The sequence below is a fragment of the Sprattus sprattus genome (assembly GCF_963457725.1).
Source record: "Sprattus sprattus genome assembly, chromosome: 8".
Taxonomy (NCBI): domain Eukaryota; kingdom Metazoa; phylum Chordata; class Actinopteri; order Clupeiformes; family Clupeidae; genus Sprattus; species Sprattus sprattus.
Window position 1 is genome coordinate 24746356 of NC_137927.1, and position 15720 is coordinate 24762075.

A 15720-nucleotide genomic window follows, 5' to 3' on the forward strand; every position below is an offset into this window, starting at 1 on the left:
TAGGCCTATGATAAGATTAAGCATGACTTCCTCAAAAAGTACATCAGTGAACCGCAAATCTGTGGTCTTAAAGCAGAGAAGACAGAAAGCCACCGAAGCCTCCGGGACTGCTGTGCTGTGAGCTGGAGCATACTGAAGACATGGCCTACTTCCCCACCCCCCACCCCCCACCTCCAGAGCCCCTACCGCTTTATAGTGGCTGCCTCTAGGTTGAAGATGTCAAAGTCCCATGAGTCTTCATTTTCCATGGTCTGGGCCACCCGAGGGGGGATGTCGTTGAGTGAGAGCGGCGTGGTCAGGTGACTGGGGATGTGATGGGGCTCTGAGGACACAGAGAGGCATGTCAGTTAGCATCAAGAGCGCAAGCTTGGGAACAGGCAGCTGGAAATGGATTAGCCTGGAAGCTAAACATGACGCAGGATGGGACAACTGGAAGAGCACAGAGACCCCCCACCGTGATCACACCGCTACTGAACGCTGCTGCTGCACCGCAGACATTCTGACTCGTCTTAGAGTACGACATTGAAACACGAGCTTAGGCTGTACTCACGTTTCGTTGAAAATATGTATTCATTTCCGGATAGTCTTCGTAAGCCATCCTAAAAAAAAAAAAAAAATCACAGTCAGACAAAAGGCACTCACTTTAGGAATTATGACATTGAAATATTAAGATGACACATCGTGGTCCTTGCACTGACGTCTAATGTGCAACTAATATCCTGCATAATGTATGATAAATAGCAGAGCCGTGAATGGTGACGGAATGGAGTGCATAGCATTGCACTGGTGATTGCCGTGTAAACATGTGCAAACGCACAAACAAACTCAAACCCGTCCTCATAGTCTCCCATGGGGCGGCAGGCCTCAGCTCCTCGTGCCTCTCTGTGTGTGTGTGTGTGTGTGTGTGTGTGTGTGTGTGTGTGTGTGTGTGTGTGTGTGTGTGTGTGTGTGTGTGTGTGTGTGTGAACAACTGGAGTGAATGTTTACCTCAGGAGTGAGAAAGGAAAACGAGCAAGGCTCATCTTTGACCTGCGCATTGTCTAATCACGCATCAGCTTCAGTACACACGCATGCTATTTTAAGCCCTTCTCTCTGCAACGCGGACTCCGAGAGAGACAGAAAACCTACTTTGAACACGTGTCATGTCTGCCAAGAGCTCAGACAAGAAATACCTACAACAATATTATTTATGAAGCCCACGGAAGAGAGAAAAAAAAGAGTGACACTACAACGCCAACACAGAAAAGGGTCCATTTGACAAGATACTGATCAAGAATTTGAGCGTAATTTCCTCTCGAGTGTTCTACCGAGAGGGAGGCAAACACCGGCAGGCCGCTAGCCAGGCTTCTGCTGTGTGGCAGAGACTAGGCATGTGAGCACAAGTCATGGCTCTTCCTCTAGTCCTCCAAGAACAGGATGTTTCCAGACCACTCGGTCTGAGAGGAAAAGTTCATTGGAGAGGGTGTTGTGGAGCCGAGCGAAGCGGCCAGCTTTTCCTCTGCAGCCTACAGGAGCACAAAGGAGGACAATCTAACACTTCCTCTGGACCACGGCCAAGACTGCCAACTTGGCACTCTCTCTCTCTCTCCCTCCCTCCCTCTCTCTCTCTCTCTCTCTCGATCCCCCTCGCTCTCTCTCTCTCTCTGCCACTCTCCCTCTCTCTCCATCACTCTCTCTGCTCAACCAGGCCTGACTGCAGTTCACACAGATAAACACACACACATACATACATACATACACATATTCAGACACACACACACACACACACACACACACACACACACACACAGTCCTCTAAACATTGCATTCTTGTCTCTCATCAAGATTTGAAACAGCCAATAGAGAAGTGACCAATGCATTAAAGCATTACTCTTGTATAATACAGCTCCTCAGACTATGCTGATTTAGTTCAATAATAAATAAATCAACAATAATATCGCCTATTCATTTTCTTTTTACTTAAAAAGCACTTGGTATAGACTACTACTCCAACTTTTCAGAGACTATCACTCCGCATTTAGAACATCATTTCTCCTGTAATGTTCACTCTTTGGAAGCCACCAGCACGCACAAGTCCAATTCATAAGGGGAATATGACACTACAGCGGGCAAGGTTCCATCTGTTGTAATTCATGAATAATTAAATAAGGCCTGTAATGTTTCAATCATACAGTAATCACATTCCAGAGAAGCGTTTCATTAAATCAATCAGTGGCTTCCCAGAAATGACTCCATTTCACCAGAGGTCTGACTTGCTGCCACCCAATGGTCTATGAACATCCTTGGTTCCCTTTTAGAGGCCACTTTATAAAGGCTCAGCCGCCTCCACGCAGTCCCTCTCAGTGTTCAAAGGCTCCTAAACATACAACATCAAAGACTGGGGTAGGACAGTTCTATAAATAACTTTTGTATTCATTATATTCCATTCTGTGCCGCGTCCAATGCTAAAAGTTCTGCGATCAAATTAAACGACAAATCTGTGCGGGAAAATAACACCTCTACCCACACGCTTCTATATATCTGGTGCATATAACAGCTCATATACTGGGCTTTAACTCTTGGGCCTAGTGGCTGAACTGTGGACACCAACCGTCATCAAGCCCCCGACAAGGTCGTTGGTGTGGGGGTCCTCCTCCTTGGTGCCCAGCTGCGGCGAGTAGAGCTCGGTGGTTCTCAGGATCTCGAGCACGCGGTCCAGGGCCTCTGCCACTGGCATGGGGCTGCTCTCTTGCGCTGCGTTGATGATGTTTATCACCTGGGTGTGAACAGACACACAGGAGACCACCTCAGCACTGGAGAGCGAGAACCACGGCAGACAGCGGGACAATGGGATGGGGGGGGTGGGGAGAGTGGGGGAGCAGGCGCTACAGTACCACACACAGGAGACCACCTCAGCACTGGGGAGCGAGAACCACGGCAGACAGCGGGACAATGGGATGGGGGGGGGGTGGGGACGGGGAGAGTGGGGGAGCAGGCGCTACAGTACCTTGGTTATTGGCGCTTCTATGGTCATGGAGTGGATCCTGGCCATAGAGGAGTGTCTTCTCTGCGAGCTTCCTGTGACAGATAAAACAAACACGCACGTTGAGCTGTGAGTCGCTCCCTGAGATGGGTCGGCTCAGATTCCCTGAGGTTCAAGGAGAGCCTGTGTGTGTGTGTGTGTGTGTGTGTGTGTGTGTGTGTGTGTGTGTGTGTGTGTGTGTGTGTGTGTGTGTGTGTGTGTGTGTGTGCTTCTCACCGTCGCTTCCTCGTGATGTAGTGGAGCGGACATCCAGGGAGCCTTTCCTCCTGTCCTTGTGTTTGCAGGACTGGATATCTGAGAAAAAGACAACACCACTGAGCCACACACACATCCACTATGTAGGTCACTTCAGCAGAGGGCTCTGGGGATATATATACATTATGGAGGGGGCTTAACTCCTTTTCAAAATGTCAGCCGCCTTTTGTGGACTTTTTTTGTTTAAACTTTCCTTTAGTAGCCATACATTTTGAATATTTGACTACTTTCTGCTCAATAGCTCCACAGAAATAGTTACCACTTGAGTGGGGATGTTCAAACATGCGTATCTGCTCTATTGTACTGTTTTGAAGAAAATAAAATGACAGCTTGTCTTACCTGTCTGAGATTCAGCTTGTACACGATCACTGGACTTCTCAGTCTTAAAAGGCAAATGGGAAACATTAACAAAACTCTCAAATGAAACATAAAATAGTACAGGCCTGTGCATGCTTTTTGTGCATCTATGAATAGCTTCTTACCTTATTATTATCATTTAAAGGCCTGTTAATAGACACATAGTGTCTAATTTTTCTGAAAAGTGAAAAGAGACATCATGAAAATTGTGAGACCTAAAGAGAATCTGCCTTAATCCCTAAAGAGAGACAGGCCAGGTAATTGAGTTTAAAAGGGGAACGAAATTAATGAAAACAGCACACTCACCCTCCCTGTCCAATAACAGGTGTAATTTTCACATTTTGTTGGACACTGTCTCCATTCTTTTTTTTGGCATAATAAATCCCTTGCCACTCCTGAAAGATAAATATAACATAACATAAAAAAAAAACGTATCTGCATACTGCCTATATTCAGTGATTTCATCCAACAGAAACAAACACAAGCCATCTTACAGAGCTCTTTGTTTTATTTTACAGCATGAAATGAACTATTAGAAGCCAAGAAGCCAAATCTGCATAAGCAATAGACTGCATCTGCGATCAGGTTCTGGCATAGAGCAAACACACACATTTTCTGCTTTTGCACTTTGAAGCACTGGACCAATAAAAGAAGAAAACTCAAATGAAATGATCGTAAGAAAAAGAATGCATTTGTGACAAACATATCAAAGCGGTCAGCAACCCCCCAAAAGGGGGAGGGGGGGGGGGTTGCTGGCAGAGACAGAGCTGTGTCCAGTCGAGTCCTTTTCATGTCTGCCACCCCTCATCTGCTCAGCCTGGTTCAAAAGCACCTTCCCACTGTTACCCTGAGTGCGGATGACCTTCGTCCCCTCTGAAGTAAGCGCTCGCCGCATAGCCAGCCCCTACTGATCTGGCCCTTTCAAAAAAATAAATAAATACAGGCCCTTTGTGTCTGGTGCCTCGGGGCGTCGTGAGTGACGGGCAGGTATTCAGGCTGGTGCCTCACCACAGAGGGAAGCATAGGCTCTCCAGCTCTACAACCAGGAGCCTTCCCTGCAGTCTGACAGGTGCTGAGCGTCCTTCTCTTAACTGGGGCAGAGGTGCCTCATATAGACACACATCATTATGAACACCTCCTCTCAGCAGACCCTGGGATTTCAATTATACTGGGATGACCTGACACAGTACTTGATCTGAAGTTTGGAAAAAAAATACGTCTAGATATGCTGTACTCACCTTTCCTTTCCGTATGCAAGAATTTATCGTTTCAAGGAGATCAGGCTTATTCTTCTCGCTTTTAGGCACTTCTATGATTTCCTTCCCTATGAGTTCGCCTTTCTGGTATCCCATGATCGACTCATATGCAGGGTTTACATACTGTAGAAAGACAGGAAGGGATGGGATCAATGTTCACAAAATGAAGGTCTCAAAGAACCTAGGAAATACCACACCACAAACACCAACACAATCCGAAAACAGCTCAACAGAATACATTATTGTATACACATAGGAGCCTGCATACCTCTCAAAGAGATATGCTTAAAGAACTGAGATGGTGATATAAGTCATTCAATTGTTTAAACCGGGCGTGGCAACTGGGTTTCAGATATATTCAAAAAATAGCAACAGCAAAAACAACAACAACATCCACAATGGGACATAATATCAACAGCATCAGGTGATGTATTGATAACACAGAACAGAGTGTGGTCCTTGATTTCAGAAAGGCCCTAGAGCTTTGCCAAAACAATGCGTTTTCAGTACCGTTAGCAAATTCGTCACTCATCCCTGCCCTCCGTGGCCAACACAAATGCTCCTTTTATATGAAAAAAGAACATGATAAAAATACTTCAACCGCCCCGTGACAAAAGAAGCCATTCAACCAAGGGAGAACACAGATATCATCGTTGATATCATCAGTCACAAGACTTTCTAAGCAAGTCTCTAAATAAGGGGTGAAGACTATCACACACTATCACACTATCATATGGGTAAGCAGACACACACACACACACACACACACACACACACACATACATACACACACACACACACACACACTACAGGAGAGCTCTGTTGAGCGCCTTCACTTAAATGGCCGCACTACGGAATGCCAAGATAATGGCCAGTCCTTTTGGTGTGACTGAGTTCCATTGAGGAAAAGAGCAGGATTCTCTCCGAACGAACCTGAATCACTTGATCTTCACTTGTGATCTCAATGGCCTCTTGACTCTGCTCCAGTGCAGTGAAAATAGCATTGCAGGCTCTGGGAAAGAGAAACATGGACATTGACACAAATCAATATATGGGTGATTTAGATGTAAGATGGTGTAAATCATTTTCCTAAAAAATATCAAGCGTTAAATTTGAAATGCCTACAGAGAGCATTTGGCTCTTGTTTTCAGGCCTCAAAACTAATTTGATTTGATTTTTGCTTATTTATCTTCCTGTCTTTCCTTACTGTTGACCCAATTAGAGAGGCAGAAATGATTAGCAGTTATTCAGTGTGTACACCATTATTAAAATTACATCTTAGATTTGTACACTGTAGGTAAAACTACAGTTTGTTACAGTATTCTCCAATACTATGTACTTGTACTACAGATGAAAATATGTTAAATGTTGAAAAGAACACATTTCAGGAAGAACCAAGAACCAAATCAAGCCGGAACACACCCCGTGCACAACCACGCTCCTTAGGCCACAGAACCAGTTTAGCAGCTGCAGTCCACACCGGTAGGGCATCTGGCTAGCTCCATTCACTTCTTTTAAAACACCAGGCCGCATAAAAGCACAGGTGAAACCTCCCTCTAACAACAGCAATAGTTGAAACTCCAACCGTTTATGAACAAATCAGCTTTTTCTGTGGGTGTGTTGTTTGGGGGAACTTGTGTGCCTTGGCGAGGCTCTTCAAGAGGCCAGCGAGTGCTAACGGAGAGCTCACCTTAGCTTGAACTGGGCCCGCACTTCACCATGCTCCAGCTGGATAAGCTCATTGTAGCAGGCCATCATGTTGGCATTCTCCACATACCGCTAATGGGAATGAACACACACACACACACACACACACACACACACACACACACACACACACAGAGACACAGACACAGACACAGACACAGAGACACACACACACACACACATACACACAGACACAGACACACACACACACACACACACACACACACACACACACACACAATGCGGTCCAACACAAACATTAACAATTGTAATTGCTTGACAATCTGGCATTTTCACTACATGCCAAACAAGTGTTTTAGTGTTATATAGTAATGTCGCAAATATGTCCACGTCAATCAAGGGTTAAGTACTGACGCAAGCGACGGGCACGTAAACGTGATTTATGCATTTTTTCCCTCTCCGGTGAATAGCTCAAACAAAGGATTACATCAGGTTTATATTGCACAATTGGTCAGGTTTGTCGAGTGCATGCCGCAGTTCAGCAACAGCCACTATGTTAAGCACTTGTGAAAAGAATCGGTTTAGAGAGATGCCGTTATACTTTAACTATAATCCATGTAGATGCAATGGAAATTATGAATCTCGTTCTAATTTACTCCAAGAAGTAGGATGGCAGAGATTTGTGTTAATGTCCTATTAATCTGCTGATATGACACCAAGGAGAGGGGCCATGAGGGAAGACTTTACAATTAGAGCTTTTGCAACGATTATTCAACTCTGTGACGTGCAGGCAAACGAAACAGTCAAGTTGACACACCATAGTCGTGACAAATACGGCAAAATACTGCATATTTCAAAAATCGAAACAAAAATCTTTGTTCAAAAAGTAGCTCGATGGATTCTGAATATCATTGTAGTGACAGATCACAGCCTTACTCACTCTGTTAAAGCCTGCAGCTATCAGAGACATCACAGTGGCTTCTTCACGGTCCGGCCTTTAATGACAGTTAAGAAAAGCCATCAGGAAAGAGAGAACCAGCCAGTCTCACACAAAACTCTCAGAGTTGGTTGAACTGGCATAACAGTGAGTGTGAATCGTGCAGCTATAGGTTAATACACACACACTGCTCTTAATTAGTCAGCTGTAAGGACCATCCTACAGTCTTAAAGTCAAATAATTACAAAAACTGTTTGCAGAATAACAAGTGAAGACAAATACACATCTTCAGCACGCCAGATTAAAATATACAACTGTTATACTTACCTTTTCACAACAGCAACAATCACAGTGTTTTCTGAGGAGTTCACCGCTCTAATTGACCTGTATTTAAACAGAGAGAGCTATTTAGCATGTGCTCCACTGGTCAGCGTGGTGGCATCAAATCAATGTTGGTTTAGTTATTCATGGTCCGATTCTCAGAGGCAGATCCCAGTTGTGCAGCTCACTGTAAATAAATACGCTTTTGAAAGAATGCACTGTACATGGGCAGTCATCAGCTAGCAGTTAGCTCAAGCCTTTCACCATAAAGCCTCTTTGGTTCTTTCTCGAGCAGCACTGCGTGTACACTGAGAGTATAGATTGGCCAAAATGAATAGGGTTAACATACAGGGAAGGCAAGCTAAATGAATGTTTATAAAGGTGTTTTGGTTTAGGGCTGAGCTAAAGATAGCATGGAGGGGGGTGTGCATTTCTCATTTAAACGGGACATGACTTCACCAGCACCTGACAGAATTTAAGCTGGAGAAATCCCGGGTTTGCCTATGCAGGGAAATCCAGACGGCGAGACTTCTGTTGGTTGCATCTACTCCAGAGATGTTTCTTACAGAACAAAACAGTAATGATTCTCTCTCTTCATTACATATTTACTGCAACTGAAACTGCTGGGCTACTCAGACTCATGGTGAAAAGAAAACTTTACATTTTATACTGACGTTTAATTGCATAATGAAATATTTCACAGTATTTAAGGTCGGTCCTTGTACTGAGAAGGCAAGATAAAAAAAACATATTGGTAATAATTCAATGTAGTGTACTTGCACATTTAGTAGGCCAATGGTATTAGCCATGTGAAAGTTTTTGTCATGTTCAGAGAATTTTTCTTATTCTTTTTAAATTATTTCACCTAATTATTTTTAATGATTTCCAACCATCCATTTTACTGGGTCAATATAACAATAAACTGGTCGGGGGAAGGAATTACTACTGGGAGTGGTAAGCAAAACAACCCTTTTGAGACTTGGTCTCTTCACCTGAAATTATAAACCTCAAAAGACGGTGTAATGAGTAATCCTGACCAGTGGCTTCTAATACAGATAATTATATTGTTTACTTATGATTAAAAAACAATATAAGAAATGTGACATGGACATTTCAATGACACTGAGATAAACAGCTTAAAATCTGGGTCATGTAATACGAAACAAAATTCAAAATCACAAGGACAAAACAAGAATCTTCCAAAGAGGGGACCTACCGACATAGTGCTTCTGCATCAAAGTATCTGGAATGTCTGTGATCGATGATAATGAGGTCATGATGCTTTTCTCGGAAGCACTCGAGTGCTGATTCAGGAGTTCGGGCTATGCTGCACTTGAAGTTGGCTTTCTCACAGGCCCAACAGAAGCCATTGCTCTGGCTGTCTTCTTTGGCAAACACTAAAAGTACCTATTGAGAAAAGCAGACAAAAAAAAATAAAATCACCATTTTCACAAAGCAACCACCACTTTTTGAAGATCATTCGATTCAACTAAAATGAACTAAGATACTACACTTTTTATGGTTATGAAACAATGTTAATTCTGACAGAAGGAAAGCATAGCTCATAAGGACAACGGTTAAGTAAACAGGGCATGATTAGTAGGGCTGGGTGGAATATAGAAGATATAGGACATTACCGTTGCGTTATATAGGCTAAGCAGGTTACCCCCTGCGTTTGTTTTAAACTGACTGCATTTTAACAGGGAAGAACAGTACATCTCTCTCACCGCCCCCTCTCTCTCTCTCTCGCTCGCTCTCTCTCTCTCTCTCTCTCTCTCTCTCATGAACATGCGCGCACACACACACACACACACACACACACACACATATTCTGTATGCAATCATGTTTCGTCCTCTGATTGTCAGACATATCATGATGACCAGTCAGGCCAAACTGAGAGAAGAGTTGGATTAAATTTGCAGACACTCAATGAAATTGATTAATTGCAGCTGTCTTTGTAAAATGAAGATATCAGTATGTCTGGATTATTTAAAGCAAATATTTCAAATTATGTTTTGCTTGAGTCCAGTGAGGTAACGCATGGGGAACCCATTGCTGGGAACTTGCAAGGCAAGCTAGCAAGCTGAAATATGACATTTTTAAGATAGAAATTCGACAGTAAATCCAACAGGAATCTGAATAATTATAGTTACTAAAACTATAGTGTGATAAGTTACAGTAAACGTCAGATTGGGGTGATTCAAAATGACAACTTAAAATGTTAATAAGCAAATTGTCTCACTTTTTTTAGATTTAGATAGCAAACAACTGCTAGTTAGCTAGCATAGCCCAAATTAGTTTTTTTGCTATGCTGTTAATTAAAGTAATGTTAAACACTAAAATGACAGATGAGTTTTTAAGAGGTGAGTCTTTAAACGTTTTGTGATACTCTTGGAATGTAGGCAATGCCACTTCATCGGATAGCACTAAGTAGGTCATTCCACCACCAAGGTACCACTAAAGAAAAGAGAGTTTTGATTGCCATCTTTTGCTGTGGTGAGAATGCAAAACACAAAAGACATTCTTCAGAAGAACTAAGGGGTCTTGACAAGATGCATTACGCACATTGAAGGGAGACAGTCAACTTATCTTGAACATTGACTGATTCACACAGAGTGTGTGGGTCAGTGGGGTGGGTCGTAAACTACTGTGAATGAGGAGTCTCGATCAACAAATGAACGTGAGACTCACACTCATTGGCGGGGGCGGGGGGAAGTGGGCTGCCCATTTCATAACATACAGAAGTCCCAAAAGATCGACTCTATGCAGCATTGGCCTAGATGGCATGTTTAGCCATTTTCAACCCATTAAAGGCAGATTCTTAAATACAAATCAATATTAGCACCAGCATGGCTGTGTTTCATCACAGTACACTCCTATTATTTAGTTTAAAATAACCCAAATAACACCTTTAAGTGTACAGTCCCTCTCTCTGATGCTGTGTGCGCAATTTGTTTTTATTTTTTAGTTCAGCTGACTGCAACTATTTAGATATAGGACAGTATGATGTGTTAACTTTTTTGATATTTGCAAATAAATACTGATACTTAAAACATTACACTACGTCAAGTTTTTTTAAATTATATCGTATCGTATATCACTATTCATCCTCAGCATATGGAGATATGCATGTTTTCAGCCATATCGCCCAGCCTTAACGAGCAGTCACGGAACCATCAGTCACACTGCATGTCTGGAGATTGACTGTGGCTGCTTTTCTGCCGCGCGTCACTTCTCGTGCGTCAGTCGCTCTTTAGTCCGGCACTGTGATTTACACTGTTGGTCACACTGGCATCAGCTTTCCTCCTCTGAACCACCGAGGCTGGGCAACAAGGTGCTGCAGCCCCGGGCCAAATCAGCCATTTAGAGCACAGGGCCTGCCAAAGGCATTTTAATGTAACTCCTGTGCTTGCGTAAATAAGAGCCAAGCACGGAGGCCCCCCTCTAGAATTTGCAACACTAAGACCAAATCCATGAGTCATTCATACTCTCGCAGATGTCATCTTGAATCGGGGCAACAGCGCAGACAGTGAACATTAAGAATGAGCTGTTTGTTCAGTAGAATATAATTGTTTTCCTCTCCGTCTTTTTTTCCACGTGCAATACAACAGCCAGAAAAGGTACAAAAGAAAAGCTGTGTTCGGAACAGCCCCTACAGACAGACCCTCTGGGGTTAAGTTTTGTGGGGGGATAATTATGGTTTGAATTCTCCTGAAAGTGTCAGCCCTTCTTTTTTTCCGAAAGCATTACCTCATCGACCGATCACAGCCCAGTAAAGGCATCTGGACTTCTGCGAGCTAACAGAAACCATGAACCTAAAGCTCTCAGAGATACTGATAGGACTAGCACACAGTAGAAACACACTAGTCGTCACTCACACAAGTATGTGCAGTGCTGGTTCAGAATTATGTCAGAATTCCACATTGACATGCTGTTGAAGTCCACATTCTTGCTGACCGTGAACATCCCAGTAACATTGAGCCAAGAAGTATGTTCCATTTTCACTGGAGTTGAGACCCAGACTGTCTCATATTTACACACAACATAAGGGACTAAACTGTATCCATGTACAATTAAGTAAGGACTGAGAGTTGAATGAAAACACCAGAAATGACTAAAAAGAGCTTGGGAAACATAAGCAGGAGAGGACACTTTGCAGTTTGATGAGGTCATTTTACACAAGAGGATTACTTTGGCAGTTTGAAACTGAATGTCTAGAAAACATCATTGTTAAAAACATTCAGCCAAGTCCCGTGAGCAAGGAAGGAATGGCAGGATCAGCTGTGAGTCCAAAGTGACAAAAACAGGAAAGGGAAATCTCTCCGTTTCATTTTCCTACTGTGATTAAACTGAGAAGCATCAATGCAAAACTGACAGGTATTGTTAAATATTAAACCTCAATCAAGAGCCTTCACTTCTGACTTGGGACGGGAGCTTATGAAATAAAAAAGTCAAGTCATGAAAACGCTAGTGAAGTGGGTGATTGAGTCACAAGCAAGCAACATAGCACCATATATACAAGCAAGCAACATAGCACCATATAAATCAAAGCCTGAAGATCAGATATATTCCTGATTTATACTGGTGCAGCAACATGTAATAACATGAACCAAACACAACCCATTTTCTGCACAGAACTAAAACAAACCACACCATGAATGAGAACATCACTTCCTTGCACACTGTCAATCCTTTAGCACACGTAACAAAGGAAAAAAGGCCAAGTGCTGCTGTGCCTCCTTATAATGAACCATTCAATGTCTGAGACGGCCAGACATTTGGATCCAAGGGCTTTCTGTGTCCCCCTCATATGAGATGGATTGTCTCTTATGGTATGCTCATTGTTGCAAACGGGCAACACCGTTGCCATGGTAACCTAAGGGTATGGCGTTCACAATCCTCCCATTAACACATCGCTCTTTTGGGCACTGAATGGAGAATTGTTGCCTATTGTCTTCAAGCTATCGGAGTGATAGTCTGCTCAATGAGGTCGCATCCAGATGTGTACGTGCTGAAGTGACACTGCAAATAATCCATAAAGGCAGCTCTTGTTTTACACACAGTAGACACAAACTGTATTTTGGCAAGAACATTCCAGTTCTCTAAGAATGACCTCAACCCATTGCTCCACTGCAGAAAAACAAATGCTTAGTTGTTGCACTTAGGAGGAAGATGCCCTTTGGGGTACTTATTTGTTCATTACGTTATAAAAGCAGAGAGAATGCTTGACATTAGACTTACCTGAAGCTGATCTTCGTATAACTTCATTGGTCCAAACTGCACCTCTGTTAATGTGGTCTAAAGAGAAATAGAACAAAACAAAACAATCAGAACAATGTACAATAATTTCCTTCAACTACACTTTTTCAACTATACAATATTTGAAGTTAATAAAGATAAAAAAGATTACATGCACTGTATAAAGACAACAATTCACTGTGGGAAATCACATAGATACATGACAAAATATTTGATCTGCTTCAGATACAGTTAGTGTGTGAAGGGGGACACCTTAGATCCAAGCTGAATGGATAATCTTGACATACACTGTTATGAAAACACGTTTTCTTATGTGAAGAATGGAACTCTGAACAAAGCAAATTCAAACTTTCTTCCAAACGAGAGGAGAGTTCTCTCTGCAAATAATTTAGCTTCCTTCCTCCTAATGGCGCTCCACACAGGGGTTAGTATCTATGGCAACCAAGCCCTCTACGGACAGCCACCCCTCCAGAATTCCTCTTCTCAGTAAACAATCTGTGCACGTGAGACGCGCACCAAGTGGAATTTGAAATTAAAGGCCGATTTGAAATCACTTCTTGCAACAAAAAAAAAGTAAGCCCTTTTAACAAGCTGCTTAGCACAATTGTAATCCTGCCATGCCATGTCAACAGGCCCAGCTACTGTGGAAGGGCAATAAAGAGGCGGTTTTGGTGTGCTTAGAGAAGTTGGGTCATCCACAAAGCCATCCTTCAGAAACAGTTTTGGCCGACAAACTGCTGTAGTGGGACTGTACCTCATTGCTTACAAAATAACAAATCATAAAGCTGCCAAATAATAGATGATCAAGTATTATGATTGAGGGTCAGTTGTATGAATGTGTGAAATGGACATGTGATGTATTGTATACTAATTAAAAGCTAACTATACATGCAATATGTCATTTGAAATATACCAAAGAAAATGAAATACTTTGCTTTTCTGTATCCAGGCTAGCAACATTTTGGATGTATTTGTGGGCTTATTTTGGTGTTTGTCGTGTAGTTTATTTATGAATCCAGCATTGCTGCTATGGTCAAAAATGTGATGTATTGAATTTTTCCGCAGGCCAAGCCAAGCAGAACGGCGTGCTCTGGTTGAGTGGAGTGATTTTTCCTGCCTAATTGATGCTGACAGAGACAGTGAAACTTGGAGTTATGTTGCATAACAGACATAGCCTACCATGCTAATGCCATACAGGCACTACACCAATCTGGGCACAGATCACACAACATACGTGAGCCTACAAATGCCAATGGTTGCGCCACACACAACAGAGCGCAGGGTCCATGACTATGCTCACGTAGCCTTCCCTTTCCTCATATACAGTTCAGAGTTAGTCACTCTTTCATGGGCACACACACACACACACCCAGATACACAAACACACACACACACACACACACACACACACACACACACACACACACACACGCTCATGTAAACGTACACAGGCAGCAACATCTTGACCTAATTTACAACGGTCTCGCGATGAGCTAACAGTAACTGACGGGACCTCTGCTGTTAGTGTTAACCCTGGACAGGCCTTTTCAATGGAAAAATATACAGTACGCACGATCTCCATGTTGCATTCTTACCGTGCAGTACTGTAACACAGGCCCCCACTGCAATGTGAAGTCACTGATTCCAGTGCCAGCCATCTGTGCAACACTCGATCGAATGATGACAGAATTACGAGGAGGCATCCAAAGGTTGCATGTTTGGATCAAATCTAGACCAAATGTGCACTTGTGCATTCGATCCTCTGGAGTCGTCGTGCAGCAGCAGCAAGAGGGCAAAACCATCAGAAAACCTACCAGGCCCACAAATCAACACAAGCAATGGCTCACAATGTAACATTTTCACACTGCATGTTCCTGTTTGGCCGACATCTCATCCAGTGACATGTGTATGTACATGGCTGTGTCAATAAAGTAAGCACTCCGTCCAGAACACATAAACAAAAAGGAGAAATGTTCAGAGTGCTGGCAACACTTCCAGCAGGCCCTGACTGCTAACAGCCATGCTGCTCACCTAACTCTCCGAAACGCTTTTCCACAACTGTGTGACGCGCCAAGCCGTGCTCATTCTGGTGACAAATGAGGGGACTTGCATGCAGTGTTGTTGGATGCAGATGGCAGAGTTCAGCTCCATACACCTACTGTATTTACTTAGTAATGCTGCCTTTAACCCTGCATCCTGTCTACTGGGTGCATCCGGTCCTATGGATCTCCTCGCCACAAAAGCCCTTCATATAAACTGGGAGAGTGGCTTTCCACCAAAGTGAAAAACAGGAAATTGGATGACATTGTTCAGTGAGCAGACGTCAGCAGAGACAGATATAAAAGGGTAAACAGTTTCCTCCTCGTGGCAGAGGGAGCGGCACGTTTGGAATCTTGGGACGTCTGCCGCGGCTCTCTCCTGCGCGGGGCGGCATGGACTAACCCATGTTGGGTGGAGGGGGACATGCATGGCTGGGCGCAAAATGCCAATCACCTGCAGGCTGGCTGGCTGGCACACTGCTCTTGTGCATTGACGTATGCTGGTATGTGTTAGAAAGGGAGGAGCGCTCCGCATTGGCCCCGTTCAAGGCAGCCAGCAAATTATTCTCGGATTTTTTATTGTTCAGTGGTTTTTGTGAAATTCT

The 15720-nt window shown here is 43.3% G+C and overlaps 1 protein-coding gene across 2 annotated transcripts in view; it reads right to left on the minus strand.

Moving 5' to 3' along the window:
• The window catches only part of pde8a (phosphodiesterase 8A), a 35576-nt gene that overhangs the window by 5892 nt on the left and 13964 nt on the right, over positions 1-15720 (minus strand). Inside the window, exons 1-16 of one of the 2 annotated variants that reach the window (XM_080843926.1) lie at positions 14672-14680; positions 13059-13115; positions 9033-9223; positions 7823-7879; positions 7499-7553; positions 6581-6669; positions 5824-5902; positions 4873-5013; positions 3941-4029; positions 3760-3811; positions 3617-3659; positions 3239-3316; positions 2987-3057; positions 2591-2755; positions 551-599; positions 187-322 (exon numbers count right to left, since the gene is read on the minus strand). In XM_080843926.1, the coding sequence (XP_080700052.1) occupies positions 187-322; positions 551-599; positions 2591-2755; positions 2987-3057; positions 3239-3316; positions 3617-3659; positions 3760-3811; positions 3941-4029; positions 4873-5013; positions 5824-5902; positions 6581-6669; positions 7499-7553; positions 7823-7879; positions 9033-9223; positions 13059-13085 (1322 nt within the window). In that variant the 5' untranslated portion in view covers positions 13086-13115; positions 14672-14680. Of the gene's footprint in view, positions 1-186; positions 323-550; positions 600-2590; positions 2756-2986; positions 3058-3238; positions 3317-3616; positions 3660-3759; positions 3812-3940; positions 4030-4872; positions 5014-5823; positions 5903-6580; positions 6670-7498; positions 7554-7822; positions 7880-9032; positions 9224-13058; positions 13116-14671; positions 14681-15720 lie in introns of those variants that run through there. The other variant, XM_080843925.1, reaches the window with a different exon arrangement.